The sequence below is a fragment of the Limanda limanda genome, chromosome 10 (assembly GCF_963576545.1).
Source record: "Limanda limanda chromosome 10, fLimLim1.1, whole genome shotgun sequence".
In the NCBI taxonomy this organism is placed as follows: Eukaryota; Metazoa; Chordata; class Actinopteri; order Pleuronectiformes; family Pleuronectidae; genus Limanda; species Limanda limanda.
The window spans coordinates 10,335,013-10,353,424 of record NC_083645.1 but is presented as its reverse complement, the minus strand read 5'-3'; the positions used below and the strand labels follow the sequence as shown (position 1 = coordinate 10,353,424).

Genomic DNA, 18,412 nt, shown 5'->3' with positions numbered 1-18,412 from the left:
ATTTTACTGGAGCTATGCAGAGACACGGAGAAATGTTGGGGGTGTAGACAAAAGAAGGCAATTATATCTTATAAGCGTTATATTTCTTTTGTCCAGATAGTGCACTGCACAGATTGGAAGTTAAAAAGTAGGCGTAATATATGTCATTCGCAATGGAGAACCCCATTTTAAAGGTTTATGATATTTTTTAACGAAGGAGCAGTAGAGTCTTGGAGCAGCACAGGGTCTTGCAGCCAACAGGAGACTGAAGAATGGCATTATTATAGTGGTGGAAGAGCACTATAAAAAGCAGAAGTGCAATTAAATGACAACGATTGGCTCACTTCAATGAGACATGGTGCTGAATTAGTTGATATCATGCAGTGACTCATCCTGTGCTTTGTCCTAACCCATATTTCTACAAAAGTAGGGTAACAGTGCGAGAGAGTCCTCTATGGGTTTGTCACGAGATTCCCCTCCCCTTCCCCTCCTGTGTTTTCTAGAAATCCCTGCACCACATCTGACTTGAAAGCTCTTTCTTTTTGTCTGAATTCTACCTTGACAGCTTTTGTCCACACTGACATTTTCTCCCCCTCCTCTCCCTTTCTGCTTCCTGTGTTGCAGCTGACATTATCTCAACGGTGGAGTTTAACCCATCGGGAGAGCTGTTGGCCACCGGGGATAAAGGAGGCAGAGTTGTCGTCTTCCAGAGGGAGCAGGAGGTAGGAAATGCCAACAATGCTACGCTAATTACGCTGCCCTTCTGCTGAGAGGATTTTTCACAGCCTTGAAACATTTAAGTTGCTTTTAAATAACAAGGGAAGGTGTATTTTGAAAAGGACTGCTGGTTGGAAATCTAAAAGTCACCACAAATGATAAAAACCCCTTTAACCACAATGAGGCTATGATCATAACGTCATGTTTCATGCAGAAGCATAGTTTTTAACCGATTCTGAATTACAGTTAAGATCCAGATGATCCCAGCATTTAAACCACATGGATTTGAATTTTTTATTTAATACGAGGTAGACTTTTAATTCAATGTTCATTCAGTATAATTCTTATATATTTTTTAAGTTATACTGCACAGATTTGTTTTTACCCAAAAATAAAGCATGGGTATCTTTTTCTCCCTATTTCAAATCTTTATGTGAAGCTATGGTAACCGGCCGCTGGAGATATTTCCTAAACGACTAAAGGAATGAATCTCTCCATAACACATTTGATGTAAACAGCCGACTTTAACGTCCATCTCTCTGGCATAATTCAAAAGTCTGTCTCTCGCCTCCGACTATTTCAGAACGCAGCATCTCGGCCTCTTACTAATTTAAATATAAAACATCACACCACGTAAAGGCTGGCTTCGCTCCATTGGCTCCCTTTTCGGTTTAGAATGGATTTTAAGGTTTTACTGATCACTTTTAAAGCTTGCCTTATTCTGGCCCAAAACAACACAGTAGAAATGTTGGCCCTATACGAGCCAGCTCACAGCCTTAGATCTTCAGCTGGGGCCCTTCTGGTCATTCCAAAGTTGAAGTCTACTAGTGCTTGAGGAGATAAGGCTTTAAGAGCCAGTGACTTCTTTTAAATTACTTCTTAAAACCCATTTTTACAGACTTGCCCCTATGTGATGTTTTCTTTTTATCTGTCTTTATGTTTCATTGCTTTTATTCTTTTTATTACTGCTTTTACATGATGCTGTCTTTTTTGTAAACCCTGTTTTTTAGGTTGCAATATAAGTAACGTTACTTACTTCTATTATTTATCATGTAATCTTTCTGTAACCTTTTCTCTGTCGCCTCCTCCTCCTTCAGAGTAAGAGCCAGCCCCAGCGCAGAGGGGAGTACAATGTTTACAGCACATTCCAGAGCCACGAGCCGGAGTTTGACTACCTGAAGAGTTTGGAGATCGAGGAGAAGATCAACAAGATCAAATGGCTTCCTCAGCAGAACGCCGCCTACTTCTTGCTCTCCACCAATGGTCAGTCACTTAGCTCAGCTTCTGCGGGAGCGACACAGGTGGCAAAATGGCCAAAGGAGCCATGAATGTGTCTTGTGTTTGCTGTAGGCGTGAATCATTCCTCAATCCACAGAAGAGTCAGAATTACAGCTGAGATAAAAGGAGACGTTATTAATATCAATTCAGAATGACTATCTCTGTGAGCATATTGGTGTTTCGCTTGAAGGAGCAGGTGCCACCAGCCGCGCTGTTTCAGATTGAGTACTTCATGCATGGCTGCCACAGCAGGGAACACACTCACACACGCACATATATCAAATCATGTGCCACCGCACCCCATACATGTACGCTAGCCTAAGCAGACACATACACATCAGCAGAGAGACATCTTGCAGATTGTGGTGCTTCATGCATGGCTGCTCCAGGAGTGCTGGCGGTGGCTGGGGCAGATGGTGCAGGTTCCTGTGGCGATGGCCTCGCGGCTCTGACACCAATACTCACTGTGGAAATTAAAAAGGGAAAAAAAGAAACAACCTGACTGCTGCTGACAACCACTTTCACTAGACCGAGACACCGGGATGTAACTGGTGTCTACGTGATGCAGAATTGAAAAGCCGGACAGATGGCTTTTTTCAGAGGGAGCGTATACTGGAGCAGGGCAATGCAGTCAACTTGTAGATTGATATCAGTTACATCAGTATCTACACAGGAGCCACCATTCATCATCTTTGTTGGCTCCTGCCCAGCTACATGCCAGATTGGCTGCCCAACCCCCGCATCCATCTTGTAACTGAGTTTTACCGTGGTGCGCCGTTTTCTGTGTGTGATTTTTTTGTGTGCGGTTTGTGTGATGTGTCCATCTCAGACAAGACGGTGAAGCTGTGGAAGATCAGTGAGAGAGACAAGCGTCCGGAGGGCTACAACCTGAAGGATGAAGACGGACGGATCCGAGACCCGTCGACCATCACCTCGCTACGGGTAAGGAGAGGTCACACAACACCATCAGGTCTAACACCACCCAAAATGTCATATGCACTCTAGTACACACCTCTGCTCTGTCTTGCTGGTGTGTTCAAATGTAACTGTTTGGCTCAGAGTAAAACCGCAGGTCACGATCTGACGACAGGAAAAACATCAATCTTCAAAAACAAATAATTTCAAGCTACAACATAAGCGAACTTATAGGCTTCTTTCAGAAGGAATGGAAACCCACAAGATCCATTAAGTTTTATCCATCCATCATCCATACTGTTTATCTCTTGAGGGTCACAGGAATAAATCCCAGCGGATATTTGGCGAGAGGCGGGATACACCCTACTGAAGTTGCCAGCGTATCAAGGCTGATTTAGAGCAGCAAACAACCATGAACAGTCATATTCACACCTATATTTGTATATAGTTAACCTATCTGCATGTGTTTGGACTGAATGTTTGGGAACCAGGAGAAAATCATGCACACACACATGCATAACTCAAAGGGTCCTCGGAGAGTGCATACCTCCGTTCCCTTATTTACCATATTTAAATTTATTAGATTTGTATTTGGATCTAAACCAAATTGTACTAACTCATTAATCAGGCCTCTTAAACCAAGTTTAGTGGTAATCCCTCCAGTAGTTTTGGCATTAGCAAGCTAATTATCAAACAGGGTTAGTGGACGTAAAAATAACCTCCTTGGCGGAGGTAAACATTGCTGACTGACCACTTTGTTATCGTGCAGCATCATGGAGTGTCAATATTATTTAAAGTTAATATATTTAAAGTGTTTGTTATTGAGCTTTGGAGTTGCTGATAGGTGAACTATGTTGACCTTAGTCAGATTAAGGCTAGCTGTTTCTCCTAGTGTCCATGCTAAGCTACGCTACTATCTATATACACACACACGAGAATGGTATAAGTAAATCATTCATCGTCACCTTACTCTTGGTCGGTAAGTGACTAAGTGTATTTCTCATAATGTACAACTATTCTTTTAAATTCATCAGTCTGGAAAAATGAAAAGTCAAAGTTTTGAATGGACCTGTCTTTCTAGAAAGACATGATATTATTTAATATTTTCAGGGCAGACACAATGGTAGGTGCACAATGCCAGGAGTCTGAAATATAATTTTTTATCATTTGCAAAAGAAAATTGACAAAAGGCTATCCTCAGTTTGCACATAGAACGGTTTGAAGTCTGAATAAGAACAGCACAGATAAGCTGATTAAATCGACATTTAGCATTCAGTCGTTATCGCCTTTAATCCTGCACGAACATCTTAGCAACACATGCTGTTGTGTATATGTATATGTATTTCATATCTCAAAGTCGACACAGTTTCTCTTTTAAATAGCAGCTGATGATCATATGGTGCGTTTCAGTGCTGATCAATGAGATAGACACCATCCAACATCCATGTTTGGGCAAATTTTAACTCAGACTGGCAGAAGAAAGTGAGAATGAGTGATCGATATGTGCAATGAGGGGAAAATTATTTTTTCTCTCGCTCTGAGTCTCATTCTTATCACTCTGCAAAACACTTTTCACACAAAGAAGGCGGGCACTGTGTGTGTGTGTGTGTGTGTCTGTGTGTGTGTCTGCCACAGTAGATTAGTGCTGTGTTCAGCGTGTCTGTCCCTCTTTGTCTGGCTGGCCAGGGGATCATAGCAACCTGGAGGACAGGCCGGGACTGTGGCAATCCTGTTTAGAGGCTGTGAAATCTGCTCAGGGCGAGAAAGAGCAGAGGGTGCAACTCGGAAATATTAATTCAAAAATGTAGCCAGATAATGAGGTCATCATTTAGTATCTCCCTCAAACACAAAATACGATCAAAATGTGTATATTTTCTCTTTTGTCTTGTGCTGCTTTAAGAGAAAACAATTTCTGTTGTAGATAGTGTAAAGTAAGTGTAAAAGAAGGAACATATAATAAATTATTCAGTTTTTTAAAATATTCTTTACATGATGTAAGGATGAGGATGCATTAGGTTGTTGTGAAGGTGCTGGGGCCAAGCGGAGCAGTGTAGCTGTCAGTGTTTGGGGGTTATGGGTTAATACAGTCCACGTCTCTGGACGGCCACTGAAAGACATGGAAATGAAGTGACACCCATGGAGATACAGCAGCCTGCTGGGCTGCCATGTCTCTCTGTCGGTGCCAGCGACGGTGGAGAGAAAGAGAGAAGAAGCAGCCGATTTGTTCGCCTCTCTCCCTCCCCTCCCTCCTCTCTTTGTCTGGGTTTATCTGGCCAACGGGGGGCTGCATGGAGACTGGTGCTGGGGGTCTTTGATATGGAGCAGCAGTGTGAAACTCGGTGTGTGTATATATATGTGTGTGTGTGAATATGTGTGAGTGTGTATGTGCAAGTGAGAGAGAGAGAGAAAGAAAGAGCTCGCCTTAATTCTGCAGAGTTCAGTTATCATTCCTCAGCAGGGCCTAGCGATGCCCTCGGGCCATCTCTCTTTCCACCTCCTCTACTTTCTCTTGTCTCTCCTTCTCGCTCACGCACACACACACACACAAACACACATTGATTCTCTCCATCTCTCTTTCTCTCAAAAACACACAAACAAGAGAACAGGACTTGAACATGAGACATATAGAGACAGAGAGAGAGAGACACACAGAGAGAGAGAGGGAGAGAGAGAAACTGAGGAGGAGAATGTGCGATGAGATCACTGAGTAACCGTGTAGCAAACAGATATTCACAGTCTGATTGAACCAGCTCATCAAACAGCCCTGCAGCTCCTCAGCCCCAGCGACTCTGTTACATTGAGATTTGTGGAGTAAATGTCATATGAATCCCTGGGGTTATGCTCACACACTCACACACACTCACACACACACACACACACACACAGATACACACAGACACGTGCTGAATATTCCAAACAAATAACCTTATATACATGCAAGAAGCCACATGTATGTACAGATAAACCTCTAAGAGTGCTTTTTAAAAAACAGCTTTTGAACAACACCAAATAACGGATCAGTAAATTTTTCACTATGGTCCCGTTTTCCTTTTCAGTTGTACTTCAACTTTCTTCTTCCCCCGTTTCTAACTGAACCGTCTCCTCCAATAGGTGCCTGTGCTGCAGCCCATGGACCTGATGGTTGAGGCTACAGCCAAGCGTGTGTTCAGCAATGCCCACACCTACCACATCAACTCCATCTCCGTCAACTCCGACTTCCAGACGTACATCTCTACTGACGACCTCAGGGTCAACCTGTGGAACCTGGAGATCACTGATCGCAGCTTCAGTATCCTTTTCATAGTGTAAATAACGTAGTGTTTATGTTTAGGAGCTACGTTGTCGAAGGGGCGGAAACTAACCCATGAGTTTGAGTTGTAAGTAACTCCACAAGTCGGACATTGTCCTTAGTGCCTGTCTCTCAGACATTGTAGACATCAAACCAGCCAACATGGAGGAGCTGACGGAGGTGATCACCTCAGCCGAGTTTCATCCCCAGCACTGTCACACCTTTGCCTACAGCAGCAGCAAGGGCTCAATACGCCTCTGTGACATGAGACAGGCTGCACTCTGCGACACGCACTGCAAATGTGAGTATCCATGCAGTGCATGATGGGACAAATTAAAAAGGAGCAAGCAAATAAGCCAAAAAAAGTTTGGTGTAGAACTTTTCTGAATATGTTGTCTTTCCTGTGATGCCTGTTAGTCCATTATGTGGAACTAATAACTCATATGTGTATATATCAAATACTGATCTGGATCTGCACCAAAACTCAATGGGTTCATTCCTGACACATACTGCATCCTTTCACCAAGTTTCGTGAAATCTTGCTCAGTGTTTTTTGTGTAATCTTATTTTAAAACACAGACAAACATACAAACCAACTAACAAACAAACTGACCGGGGTGAATACCTGTAGCTCCCAAGTAGTTCACACGAGGCCAGAGGTCTTTGTTAGAAAACGGGGTTTTATTTCCAGGTCGAACCAACCCGTGAGAACTGGGTTTAGAGAGAAAAATAAATGAAAATAAATACAAATTCACAATATGCAAATGTCCGTTTTTACAGCAGCACAACAGGTGTTACATTACACCAAAAAACACTTCACACACACCTCACATACAGCCCGCAGCTCAATATTAACTTGCACATTTACAAACTTAACTTACATAAACATATTCACAACTTTACATAGTATGCAAATCACTATCACGCACAACCATGCAATTGAAAGCAACACAATAAAATCGTTCACATTCTTCTTAGATATAAATAAATGATAAACATACCTCGTCCACTGCTTACTACTTGAGGGAATCTTATCTTATTGCTTGTCCTTTATAGTTTTTTCTTCTTCTTCTTATGTGCTTTTACTTTTAACTTTAATTTATAGCTTATTGATTGTGCTGCTTCTTTCACGCTGTTTGGCTAGGTACGTCGCTTAAAGGTGTGGTGTAAGAAACATATGACGGCGGCAATTAGTTCCGCCCCAGTGCCATTATAACCAGTAGGAACCAAAAACGGGAGGTTAACCAACTAAACAAACTGCCAATGTGCGGCAGTTACAATACCTAACCTCCTTGGTGGAGGTGAGGAGAAGTGATAGAACTGTAAAGACATAAAATCAGATAAACATGCAACATGGTAACACCAACATTGCAAATTCGCTCTCAGTTTTTCTGCTCCAGCTCCACCTTTGTGTGGCATGGCCATGCAGCCTCCCCCCATCATATCAACATACGAGGATTGATAACCCGTCAATAAATCTGTGTGTGTGTGCGTGTCTCAAACAATGAATGGCCTTCTTTAAAGCTTAACATCACATGCATACTCTTTGGTCGAATGAATAATGAATACATTGACATTTTCGCTGAAAAATCAATGGCTTAAAAGCAATCGCATTAGTCCCCCATGGACACACCTTGTTGTTCAATAATGTCAGTCATTTCCTCAGACATATTGACGTGTTCACTGAACCAGGCGCCAACATGGCCAGTTTAATTCCACCTGAGCGTTTTGAGAGACAAATAAGATATTGGGATGAAGGAAAGAGTAAATTTCAAGTTATGTTATTCAAAGATGGCCAAACACACACACAAACACATGCACGCACGCAGAGCACACACGCAGAGCAGACAGGTGCTCTCGTTAGCCTCAGGCAGGTCAGTTACACACCTACTGTTTCACTGCATGAACGTGTATGGCTCGGAGCAATGTGCAATGCCCTCCGTTCTTCCAACACACACACACACACACCTCGTACATAAACAACAATACTCATACTGTATCCCTTCCCTGTATATCTGGGAGGCTGTTACTATCAATCAGAATTAGAGCGAAAATGGATGGATAGATGAGGGATAGATGGAAGGAGGATAGGAGAGGATTGCTGCTGAGCTCCGGGACTGAGAGAGGGGGACCACAAAGCTCCCCTGCCCATTCCCCAGGGACCCTATTATACACCCCTGGAGTGAGAGGGCAGGAGAGGGCAGCTAGGGATGCACACACATGCATATATACATACAAACGCTGCACACACCCATTTATACACAACCACTCATTCACTGACACACACACAGAATCCAGCAGGTCTCAAGTGGGCCCAGGACTTTGACATTGATTTGTTTTTCTTATCCCTCCCTCATCCCCCTATTTTTTTCATCTCTCACCCCACATCCCTTGTTAGACTCCCCACTGACACATGGCAGAGCTATTCTCCCGGCCCTGGCTGAGGAGGAAGGAGGGGATGGAAGGAGGGTGGGGAGAATAGCGGGGGCATTTTTGTAGAGATGGAGAAGAGCAAGAGAGGGGGGGAGGAAATGAGGAGGAGGAACAATAACTTGACAGCTAACGATGGAATGCCTGGCTCTTATCCCCAGCGTGCTGGCCTGCACACAGATGAGCAGCTGCCAAAATCAATATGAATCATAACCAATATTTACCCAGCATGCTGACCCACGACTGGCTCCCTAAACACACACAGAAACAATCCTGTGAAGACATGCAGCTGCTGCAGAAAAAACTCTGCATCCAGGCATTCTTGTGTCTGTCATTGTTCGCTAATGAAGGCCCCCCCCACCACCCGAAAACAGAATCTGCTTTGTGCTCTCTCCCTGTGAATGATTAGAAGACGTGCAGGAGGGAGAACACCTCTTTAAAGTGGCGACCTCCTAATGTGTCAAAATGTGTTTCCCCTGTCAGAAGATAACTGCTTTTTGCTTTTTCTCTCCCAGACTTTGAGGAGCCGGAGGATCCTTCCACTCGCTCCTTTTTCTCGGAAATCATCTCGTCCATCTCGGATGTGAAGTTCAGCCACAACGGGCGCTATCTGATGACAAGGGACTACCTCACTGTCAAGGTGTGGGACCTTCAGATGGAGAACAAGCCACTGGAGACGTACCAGGTGAGGATTCATCATTATGCCTGCCGGACAGCTAGAAAGCCTCAGACGAAAAACTCTCAGCTAGTGAAGTTGGTAAATAACAGTGAGGCCGCGGATCATTTAAAACGTATTGATTTCAGACTAATCACTCAGCATAATCCTGTTGCAGTGTCCCAGTGTCAGCGATTACCCCAGGAGGGCTTATAAGAGGGGACCGCCCATAAGATAAGACAGATAGTATCGGTGCTGATGCAACCAGAAGGACAGAACCTCCCACTGAGCGGTCACCGGGGTCACATCCACGCTGTCTGATCAGGGGAAGCCATCTTAGGGCAGGTCATGATTGATAAGGCCTCCAGCTGAGCTCAGGGGATTCTCTTTTCAATTCCAGCTCCGCCTCCACCTGCCTTAGATCTTAGCGAAGGTCACCAGGTCCTGAAGGATTACTGAAAGTGGAGCATATGCTCGTGCAGCTTATGGCTTGAAGTGGAAATGCAAACTTAAGATGTCTAAAAACAATGATCATATCCCACCAATCGGTTTAATTTTCTTTTTTTTTTCAGGTTCACGACTATTTACGGGGCAAACTTTGTTCTCTGTATGAGAATGACTGCATCTTTGACAAGTTTGAGTGTGTCTGGAATGGAACAGACAGGTAAGACTCTCCATCCATCCTTCTATCCATCTTCCATCCATTCATTCATCCGTCCATCCTTCCAGCCATTTCAATAATCATCTACTCTCCTCTCTATCTCCACAGTGTCATAATGACGGGATCCTACAACAATTTCTTTAGAATGTTTGACCGGAACACCAAACGTGACGTCACACTGGAAGCGTCCAGAGAAAACAGCAAACCCAGAGCCATTCTCAAGCCTCGCAAGGTACAGCGATTCATATCTGATAAACAAATTAACTTATATCAAGTCAAAGACAAGGGAATGTACTGTTATAAAGCAAGATATCCAACCAGACAACTTGATCATTGTTTTTTTAAGTAATTATTTTTAAAGAAATATTGCCAAAATTATATGCTATTGGATGTGGCGCAGAACGAAGAGCGGTTAGTCCACTAACCAGAAAGGTCATTAGTTCGATTCCAGGTTTCTTCAGTCTGCATGGCGAATTGTCCTTGGGCGAGATACTGAACCTGAAATCGCCCCGGATGGTCGTTCCTTAAGTGTGTGGAGGATGTGTGATAGAATAACTCATGTATAGAGGTTTATGTATGAATGTGTATGTGTGTATTTCAAATTTGAATATGTGCTGATTTCCAATATTCAATAGTAAATATCAACATGGAAGGTCTCGCATTGTCATTCAATCAAAATGCACAAGGAGACATTTATCTTCTGATCAAGAAGCTGTAATTATCCCAATCTCTTCCAAGTCTATGTCAGTGGTTCAGTTTGTTACGCTACTGGCAACACTGGGATCGCATATTAAGAGAAAACAACTTTCTCTTAATCAGTTGATCCAGAACAGCTCAAGCAATTCTTTGGAATGCCTTTGACAGATGTAAAAAACACAAGTTGCTCCATCCTGGTGGTGCTCTTCTTCACAAGTTGTATAAATACAGCTTAAACTCACTGAAGACCTTTTTAATTTACCCTTTTCAATCTCATCTTAATGCCTCTGTTTCTCCACTGTCGTCCTCTAGGTGTGTGTGGGTGGGAAACGACGTAAGGATGAGATCAGCGTGGACAGCTTAGACTTCAGCAAGAAGATCCTTCACACCACGTGGCACCCTCACGAGAACATCATCGCTGTAGCCGCCACAAACAACCTCTACATCTTCCAAGACAAGGTGAACTAAAGGGCGACCTGCCCCTCTGACCCCTGGCCGCCGCACACGTGAGGAAGGGGGGCTGCAGGGAGAGGTTGGGCTGGAGAAGGAGACATGAACCCCTTCTCTACATCCTTCTCCTCCTCTCCCTATACGACTTGTTGCTGCTGGTCTTATAATTCTTGCGTCTCGGCTGAGGAAGTGCAGAATTGAGTATCCAGTGAGAAAGTGGACAGAATGGATTTTGGGAAGTGGAAAAAATTGATACGACCTGGATACAACAAGTGGAAAAAGATTCCTTGAAATCAAGGAATGGACTTTTCATTCCTCAAACTGACCTGTAATTTTATTTATTTAGCCATTCGGACACCCGGGGGAGTGGATCCTGTGTATTTATGCAACAAGAGGATGGCTGCATGAATAACAAGATGTAGCAGCCCTCTGGACCCTGGAGAAAGGGGTTGATGTGGGCACACTCAACGTAAAATAGAGCACATGGACAGAAACCAAGCTTACATGATGGTGGCTAACTCTCATGTAGCAACAGTGCCCCCTCTCTTTCGGTCTGCTCAAGCTGCAGTGCATGTGCAAGGTGTTGGACAGTGCAACCTGCTTCGGTTCCGACAGATGAGGAAGAGACTGAGTTTTTCTCTGCCTGTGACACAACACAGTCTTTCTAGCACCGATTCTGTGTCTCCCTGCTGAGACTGCTGTAGTCTGTAATGTGAATGAAGCCTTTCCAGGCCGTGTCAATCGTTTTATTTAATGCTGTTGTTTTATTTTCGAGTCCTTCTCTCGGTCAGTGAGTCTGTTTAGAAGCTGTGGTGCCTTCTTTTAGTATGTGGGGGTTCAATGTCGTGGGCGCGGGAGGGAGGGAGGGGAGGGAACTGAGTACAAGGCAGGAGTGTGAATGTTTCAAATGAAATGTTAACTTAGAAATGTTTCTTTTGTTTTTTCTTTTCTTTTTTCTCTCGTTCTATCTCTCTTTACGAACAAAAATGGAAAAAAAAGAAGCTCCACTGAGGTCCCAAAGTGAAAAAAAGTGCTTGATCGGCTTTGTGCTTGTAAGTTCATAGGTGGACGCTGTGATGTATAGAAAGTAATTGTTGCTCTCACCACACAGCCGTCAGTCAGATGTCCGTTATCAGTTTTCAAGAAACATGACATAAGTCACAATTCAACAGTTCTGGAAAATTCCTGCTTGAGAAAGAGAAAACAGTCGCTCATCCAGTTTGTCGATGGCGCATTAAATGATCTGTAGATGGTTAAACTGTAAACTTATCACGTTCAAATATTATTGAAGGTTAACTTGAGATTTCATGGCAGAACATAATCCTGTAGGCCAACTCTTGGTCTTGTTTTTGCATGTGTTACATCTGAATCCGATGACGCTGACCACCTGCGTTTAGATATTAGAACATCTACAGACCATCTGATGCACTATCAATATATCCCTCGCTTTCTCAAGCCAATTAAGTTTGTGGCCTTGCTTGTCCACGAGGACGTGTAACGTGAAACAGCAGCAGGTCGTGTTCCAGCACTCGGTCCTCACTTGTCTCCGATTTTGTGTTTACGAGCCAGATCCCATCGAAGCAAAGCAGTCAAAGGTCTAACTGAACTCTGTGAAATCAGGGAATTATTAAGTGTGATTCCTTTAAACAGTGATGTCTTCTAGACAACCTCCTTTGTGACACTTCTAATTGAAAACAAAAAAAAAACTTTTATAGCTCAGAATGTATTGAAATGCAATTAATTACCATGCAGTCTTTATGCTTACTGGACTTTCTTTGAATAAAAAAAGAATAAAGATGTGCAAGTTCAAATGCTGTGTTGTTGTACCTCCCTTGCTGTGTTGACGATGTGATTTGCTGCTTACGGTACAAGGGTGTCCTCCTGTGGACAAAGAGTGTAAAAGCAGTCTGGCGGTGGCAAAGACGGGTGTTGACTGCACACAGTAGGTGGATGATTTCAAATTAATAGAAACTGTCACGATTTTCTTAACTGCTTGATTATTCATGTAACACCCATGTATCACTTAAATAACAAAAAAAAACTGTTTTTAAATGAAGGCTGCTGACCCATTCAAATATCTCATACAATCTACAAATGACATAATTTATCTGAATTTCAGATTGAGACTACCAATGATTTTCTAGATTGTTTGTAACCCATTTTTAAAAAGCTGCAGCTGCAACATTACTGAATTTTACCACAGAATATTGAATCAATAGTTAATAACTCTATCTAATAACTCTATTAGGAAAACCCAGACTAAATCACAAACATTTAATCTAATAAGAAATCCAACACATTCATATGTCGTACTGTGCACATTATGCAGAGTTCTTCTAATTGGCCCCGCGAGGCAGCGGGTTAACGCACATTTTGTCAGCTGGGGACAGCAGCTGTCAATCACACGGCCTCTTTAAAACCAGTGGCAGAAGCTGCATCATTGTGTCTGACGGCAGACTCGGAGTCAGACAGGAGCTCGACTGTGACGACTGATAGACAATCGATACGTTGTCTGATACGATTATTTGAACAGGTTTAGACTGAGGAGACATTTTTAGATACTTATTTTGTAAAAGCAATCTTAAGACTTTATCTTCTCTTTGCTGCCTTTTTACATTTTGCATATTTTCCTCCTGTATCAGATCACCATCTCTCTGAAGAGGATGGATAAGTTGAGTGGGAACAATGCGACTGTTCTGAACAGCTCCATAGACAAGTGGTCTTTCACCGAACAGGGCTCATTCCGACACCTGAAACCCGGGGAGCTGAGGGTCCTGGTGCCGGCCATCCTGGGAGTCATCTGCGTCCTGGGTGCAGCTTGTAATCTCACTGCGATGGTCATCTTGTTCTCAAATGCACGTCGGGGGAAACTGTCTCTCATCAACTCCCTCATCTTCAACTTGATGTTAGCGGACGGGTTGGTGCTCGTGTTTGCGATGCCTTTCAGGGCTGCTTTCTACTCCAAGGCGAGCTGGGATCTGGGCTGGGTGGTGTGCAAGACGACTGACTGGTTCCTCCAGTCTTGCATGGCTGCAAAGAGCTTGACCGTGGCGGTCATGGCCAAAGCTTGCTACCACTACGTGTCTAACCCCACCAAGCAGATGAGCCTTCACCTAGGCTCCATCCTGGTGGTGCTCTTCTTCATCTGGCTGTCTGCTTGCTCTGTCACCATCCCGCACTGGCTGTTTGCTACACTGCATAGAGGAATCCGCAGAGTTGTGTGTGTGCTGATGGTTCCTCCTGAAGCCCAGGATTTCATGGCCGTATATATCAAAGCGTACCCCCTGGGGGTGTACTGTGCACCTCTCAGCTTTGCACTGATTTATTTCTGGAGGGCTTACAGCTATTGCCAGCGCCGCTCCAGTAAAAGTCAGAATCTGCGTACACAGATCAGGTCCAGAAAGCTCACCTTGATGTTATTCAGCCTGACTGTGGCTATGGCTATTCTCTGGCTTCCACAGTGGGTGGTGTGGGTCTGGGAGCGTCACATTGCAGAAAAAGAAATGGAAGGAGTTCAGCCACTCGTCCCCTCGCCCCCCCTTCTTCTAACCGTCTCCGCTCTGCTTCTCACCTTCTCTCTGTCGCTGGTGAACCCTCTCATTGTCCTCTCCCTCTCCGAGGAGTTCAGAGAGGGCTACAAGGGGCTGTGGAGGCGCCTCACCCTGCGCAAGCAACTTCCGTTCAAGCCTAAGCCCGGACCGCACAACCCTACCTCCCTCCAGTCACCTTGCCCCAGACCAGATACCTCAGTCCATCTGAGAGGAGAGAGGAGCTTTCAGTCAAGCTACAGCCAGGGCCCCAGCAGAGACGCTCAACCTCAGCCCGAACAAGGGGAAGAACGAGGAGGAGGCAGAGACACGGACAGGGTGAGCCTCAAAGATGGAATAGTGTTGCCTGATTTGGAGCACTTCTGGCACGAGAGGGAGACGGGGGCGCACACAGACGAAAATGATCCTGTGCCGTGGGAGCATGAGGGCAAATAGGGCAAAAAAGAACTACCACCTTTCAACTTGATCAACATTCACAACTATCCTGAGCAGCAGCTTCATTAACAGACCTCTGCACAGTAAATCAGTGGTATTCTGTCAACTTTGTGTATGATATTATACCACAGGTAAGAAGGCATCAGTAAGGAAACAAGTTTGGACTATGAATAGAGCAATTTCATCTGCATATAAGATAGACTTTGCAATCAGTCGTTGTTTAATGTGTAAGAACTAGACTATAATGTACTGGCTGTACTTTAAAGCTTTTGGTAAGGATTATGTAAATGCAATGCACATACACATCATATAATGTATTTACAATTGATGTATTTGTAGATATACTTCTAGTAAATAATATACTAAATGTACGTTGTATGATATTTTTTAGATTTGATCATTGAAAAAAAAGCATTTTAGTCGGATATTAAATGTATTAAATGATGCATAAAGTTTGCATGGAACCTTTCTCTGATATTGTGTACATGTTTGTAGTAGATTCTGAAGTTTTTATGTGAAAGTACTTTTGTCCTCTTTCCTTGACAGAGATTATTTTGTAACCATTGACCATTGAGAAAAAGTGTTCAGAAGACAAAAGAGAAAATCTAAATAAATAAATAGCTTGTGTGTTATAATAATGTCTTATGTTGTCAAACATTGTTCAGATGGGAGTTAAAATATAGAAAAGCAACTTAGTTGTTTGTGTGTAACAATCCCTGTTTAGGCTCATGATTGATTTAAATTGATTTAATCAATGACACACACACGTTACGTCTTAATGAGATGGATCAGACACCAGTTGAAGGTCTCACGCTGACATTGGGTCATTAAACACATTTTCAAAAGGGCATCTATTAGAATTTTAATTAGAGGTAAAGAGCTTAAGTCATAACTTTGAATCGTTTCAATGGACTCTGTGGGAGACTCATAAAGAATTCTCTCTTCATTGATCTGAATATATGCAATAGGTCAAAATCTCACTGTTTAAAAGGATAAACAACATGAGAGGAAACTGATCCAGGATCGATCCGTCTGTCTGCTGTAACAGGTATCCTGCTGTGCTGAACACTAAGGCTACATGTTAATATCCCTATATTTCAAATTGTACTGATGTCAACATGGGTGAGGTCTGTTTTATAAAACGTCTAAAGGAAGGAGAGCAGAGGAGAATTTAGGGTGTAGGAGTCACCCCCACGGTTACCTAACACCTCTTTTTACTGCCTCCCTTCCCTTATGACATTTGCCGATTGTTAATTATTTATGATGACCTTCTATTGCCAGAGGCGAGAACCTCAATCAGAGCAACACTTAACAATACAACCCACCGTCAGTCCCTGGAGAAGTGACCAGGCCAAAAACACCGGGGGCAAAGAAAGCTATTCACTCATTGTTGTGCTGAAATGTTAGCCATCACGGTATAAACAGAGAAATGATTAAAAGGTAAGAGTACAACAATGACAAATGTGAACACTGATGTCACATTTTTTTTAATGAACACCTCCTACATTCACCACTGTTTGACACCTCTGGCATTTACTCTGCTAAATGAGCCACTGGTTCAATCCAGGTCATCACACATCTGAGACAATATAATGCTTTTCAAAGCTCCTACCGATGTGGAAAATCAACTCAGATATTTTCACTTGTTCTGCCTAATTACACCAATTAATGTGTTGGAGCTTGACTGACATCTTCCTGATCAGTAGCCACCAACCCAGGTGTTTAGAGACCGTCTGTCACACTAGCAATCACTCAGCCGCTCAACAAATATTCATCAAATATTACAAGAATTCATTAAATACAGTCAACATAATGCATCCATCTATCTATCATATCTATTACATTATACAATTATAATTACAATTATTCTTACAAAGACCACTCTCCACAGTCCACATTTACAATTCCAGTCTCCAATTCCACATATAAAAGGGCTCCTGGCCAAAATATGTGTTTGAACCAAGACCTATCTTGCTGTGAGGTAATCGCTCTGTCCGCTGTACCACCGTCCCAACTCTCATTGTGTCACAACAAAGTGAGAAGTGACAACCGTCCGTCAGCCATTTACACAAAACCAGTAGTGTTGTATTATGAGAATAATTGAGACAATATTAAATACAAATATTTTAACCTTTGATTTAAGACACTTAAAGACAATAATGGAAGTAAACAAATGTAATGTCGAGTTTTATTAGCAGAGCTCTGCCTAAACAACTTGTGTCTAGTTAGCAGGTATTTGTTAAACATTGTGCGGCTTACTTGATGCAGACTATTTTAATATAAAACTGGGAAGCAAAAAAAAGAACTTAAGGTTGAGTGCATGTTGAGTTGTTGAGTAACATAAGAGACCGAACTACATACAAAAAAGGAGCAGAATCTGCAACATTAGGAAGAGAATGACTGAGGGAAATTTGAGGGTGCAGAGAAGAGATAATTGTCAGCCTCTGTGTTGCTTTGTGTAAGAAAGTACACAAATTTAAAGCTCATCAATTATTTATGAAGTTTGAGGACATGAAAAGATCCCCGCGGTGTCTTGATCACCCCCTGGTGGCTTCTGTTAGTCATTTGCAAGCATTCATTTTGGTTTTAATTTCTTATGTGATGCTATAAGAAAAAAAAACATAGTGAAACGAATTGATTGAAAGCTGATACTGACTCACAACCTATTGAGCGTGTGTATTGGTGGGACCTGGACACTACGGCTCCTCCACTCGATTGTTTCTGCACAGACTATGGCTCCAAATTATGTCATCGGCTCAAGATGGCAAAGTTCTGATCCTGGATGTTTGGGCTTTATGTCTGGAGAGTGAGAGGAAGTGGAGATGTGTCATCGATCCTTATTTACAGTCCATGTTAAAGCTGAATAGCTGCAGGCTGTTAGAAAGCTCAAGATATACTGCATCGCACAAGTTATGTGTCTAGGAGGCCTACCTCTCTTATTTAGGTCTCTGGCTCTGTGAGGCAATAATAATCTTATCATCTAAGAATCTTAACAATCTATTGTAATACATTGTTATTTACTGTCTTTCTCACCACTGCTGAATTTCACCCGACTTAAACTGTATCTACAGTTTAAACTGTGAGGAAACACTTCATCGCTAAATGTCCATCGGTGGAGCCAGCTCCAATTAGGGTTGCTATGGGGATAGCACCAGCTTCCGTCCTGATGCACCTCATTTAATCCTGCTGCTCAGTCAAAACCCACAAAACACTTCTATAACTCTGAGTGCTACATGACATTGCAGCACACATTTGTGTCGTGTTTTGTTCCTTTGGTCAATTTTTCCTTTTTCAGGCTGTCCAGTTATAAAGGTATTTCAAATTTCCATAAGAAATTTGGAACAATAAAGCAATAGGTA

At 42.9% G+C, this 18,412-nt stretch overlaps 2 protein-coding genes across 3 annotated transcripts in view; both read left to right on the top strand.

The window, feature by feature from the left end:
* LOC133011890 (serine/threonine-protein phosphatase 2A 55 kDa regulatory subunit B beta isoform) overlaps nt 1–11,088 on the top strand; it is a 43,185-nt gene extending 32,097 nt beyond the window's left edge. For both annotated transcript variants that reach the window (XM_061079817.1, XM_061079818.1), the window contains exons 2-10: nt 604–701; nt 1,794–1,959; nt 2,804–2,916; nt 6,001–6,178; nt 6,315–6,479; nt 9,124–9,293; nt 9,836–9,927; nt 10,033–10,156; nt 10,933–11,088. In XM_061079817.1, coding sequence (XP_060935800.1) covers nt 604–701; nt 1,794–1,959; nt 2,804–2,916; nt 6,001–6,178; nt 6,315–6,479; nt 9,124–9,293; nt 9,836–9,927; nt 10,033–10,156; nt 10,933–11,088 — 1,262 coding nt within the window. The remainder of the gene's footprint in view (nt 1–603; nt 702–1,793; nt 1,960–2,803; nt 2,917–6,000; nt 6,179–6,314; nt 6,480–9,123; nt 9,294–9,835; nt 9,928–10,032; nt 10,157–10,932) is intronic.
* A 2,645-nt stretch (nt 11,089–13,733) lies between these two features.
* Nucleotides 13,734–15,053, top strand: gpr151 (G protein-coupled receptor 151). The gene has a single exon (XM_061078959.1). It carries the CDS (start codon nt 13,734–13,736, stop codon nt 15,051–15,053), a length of 1,320 nt encoding a protein of 439 aa, XP_060934942.1.
* The last annotated feature ends 3,359 nt before the right edge of the window (nt 15,054–18,412 follow it).

Excerpts from the sequence above, each read along its gene's own strand:
- gpr151 (XM_061078959.1), top strand. The coding sequence starts at position 13,734 with ATGGATAAGTTGAGTGGGAACAATGCGACTGTTCTGAACAGCTCCATA.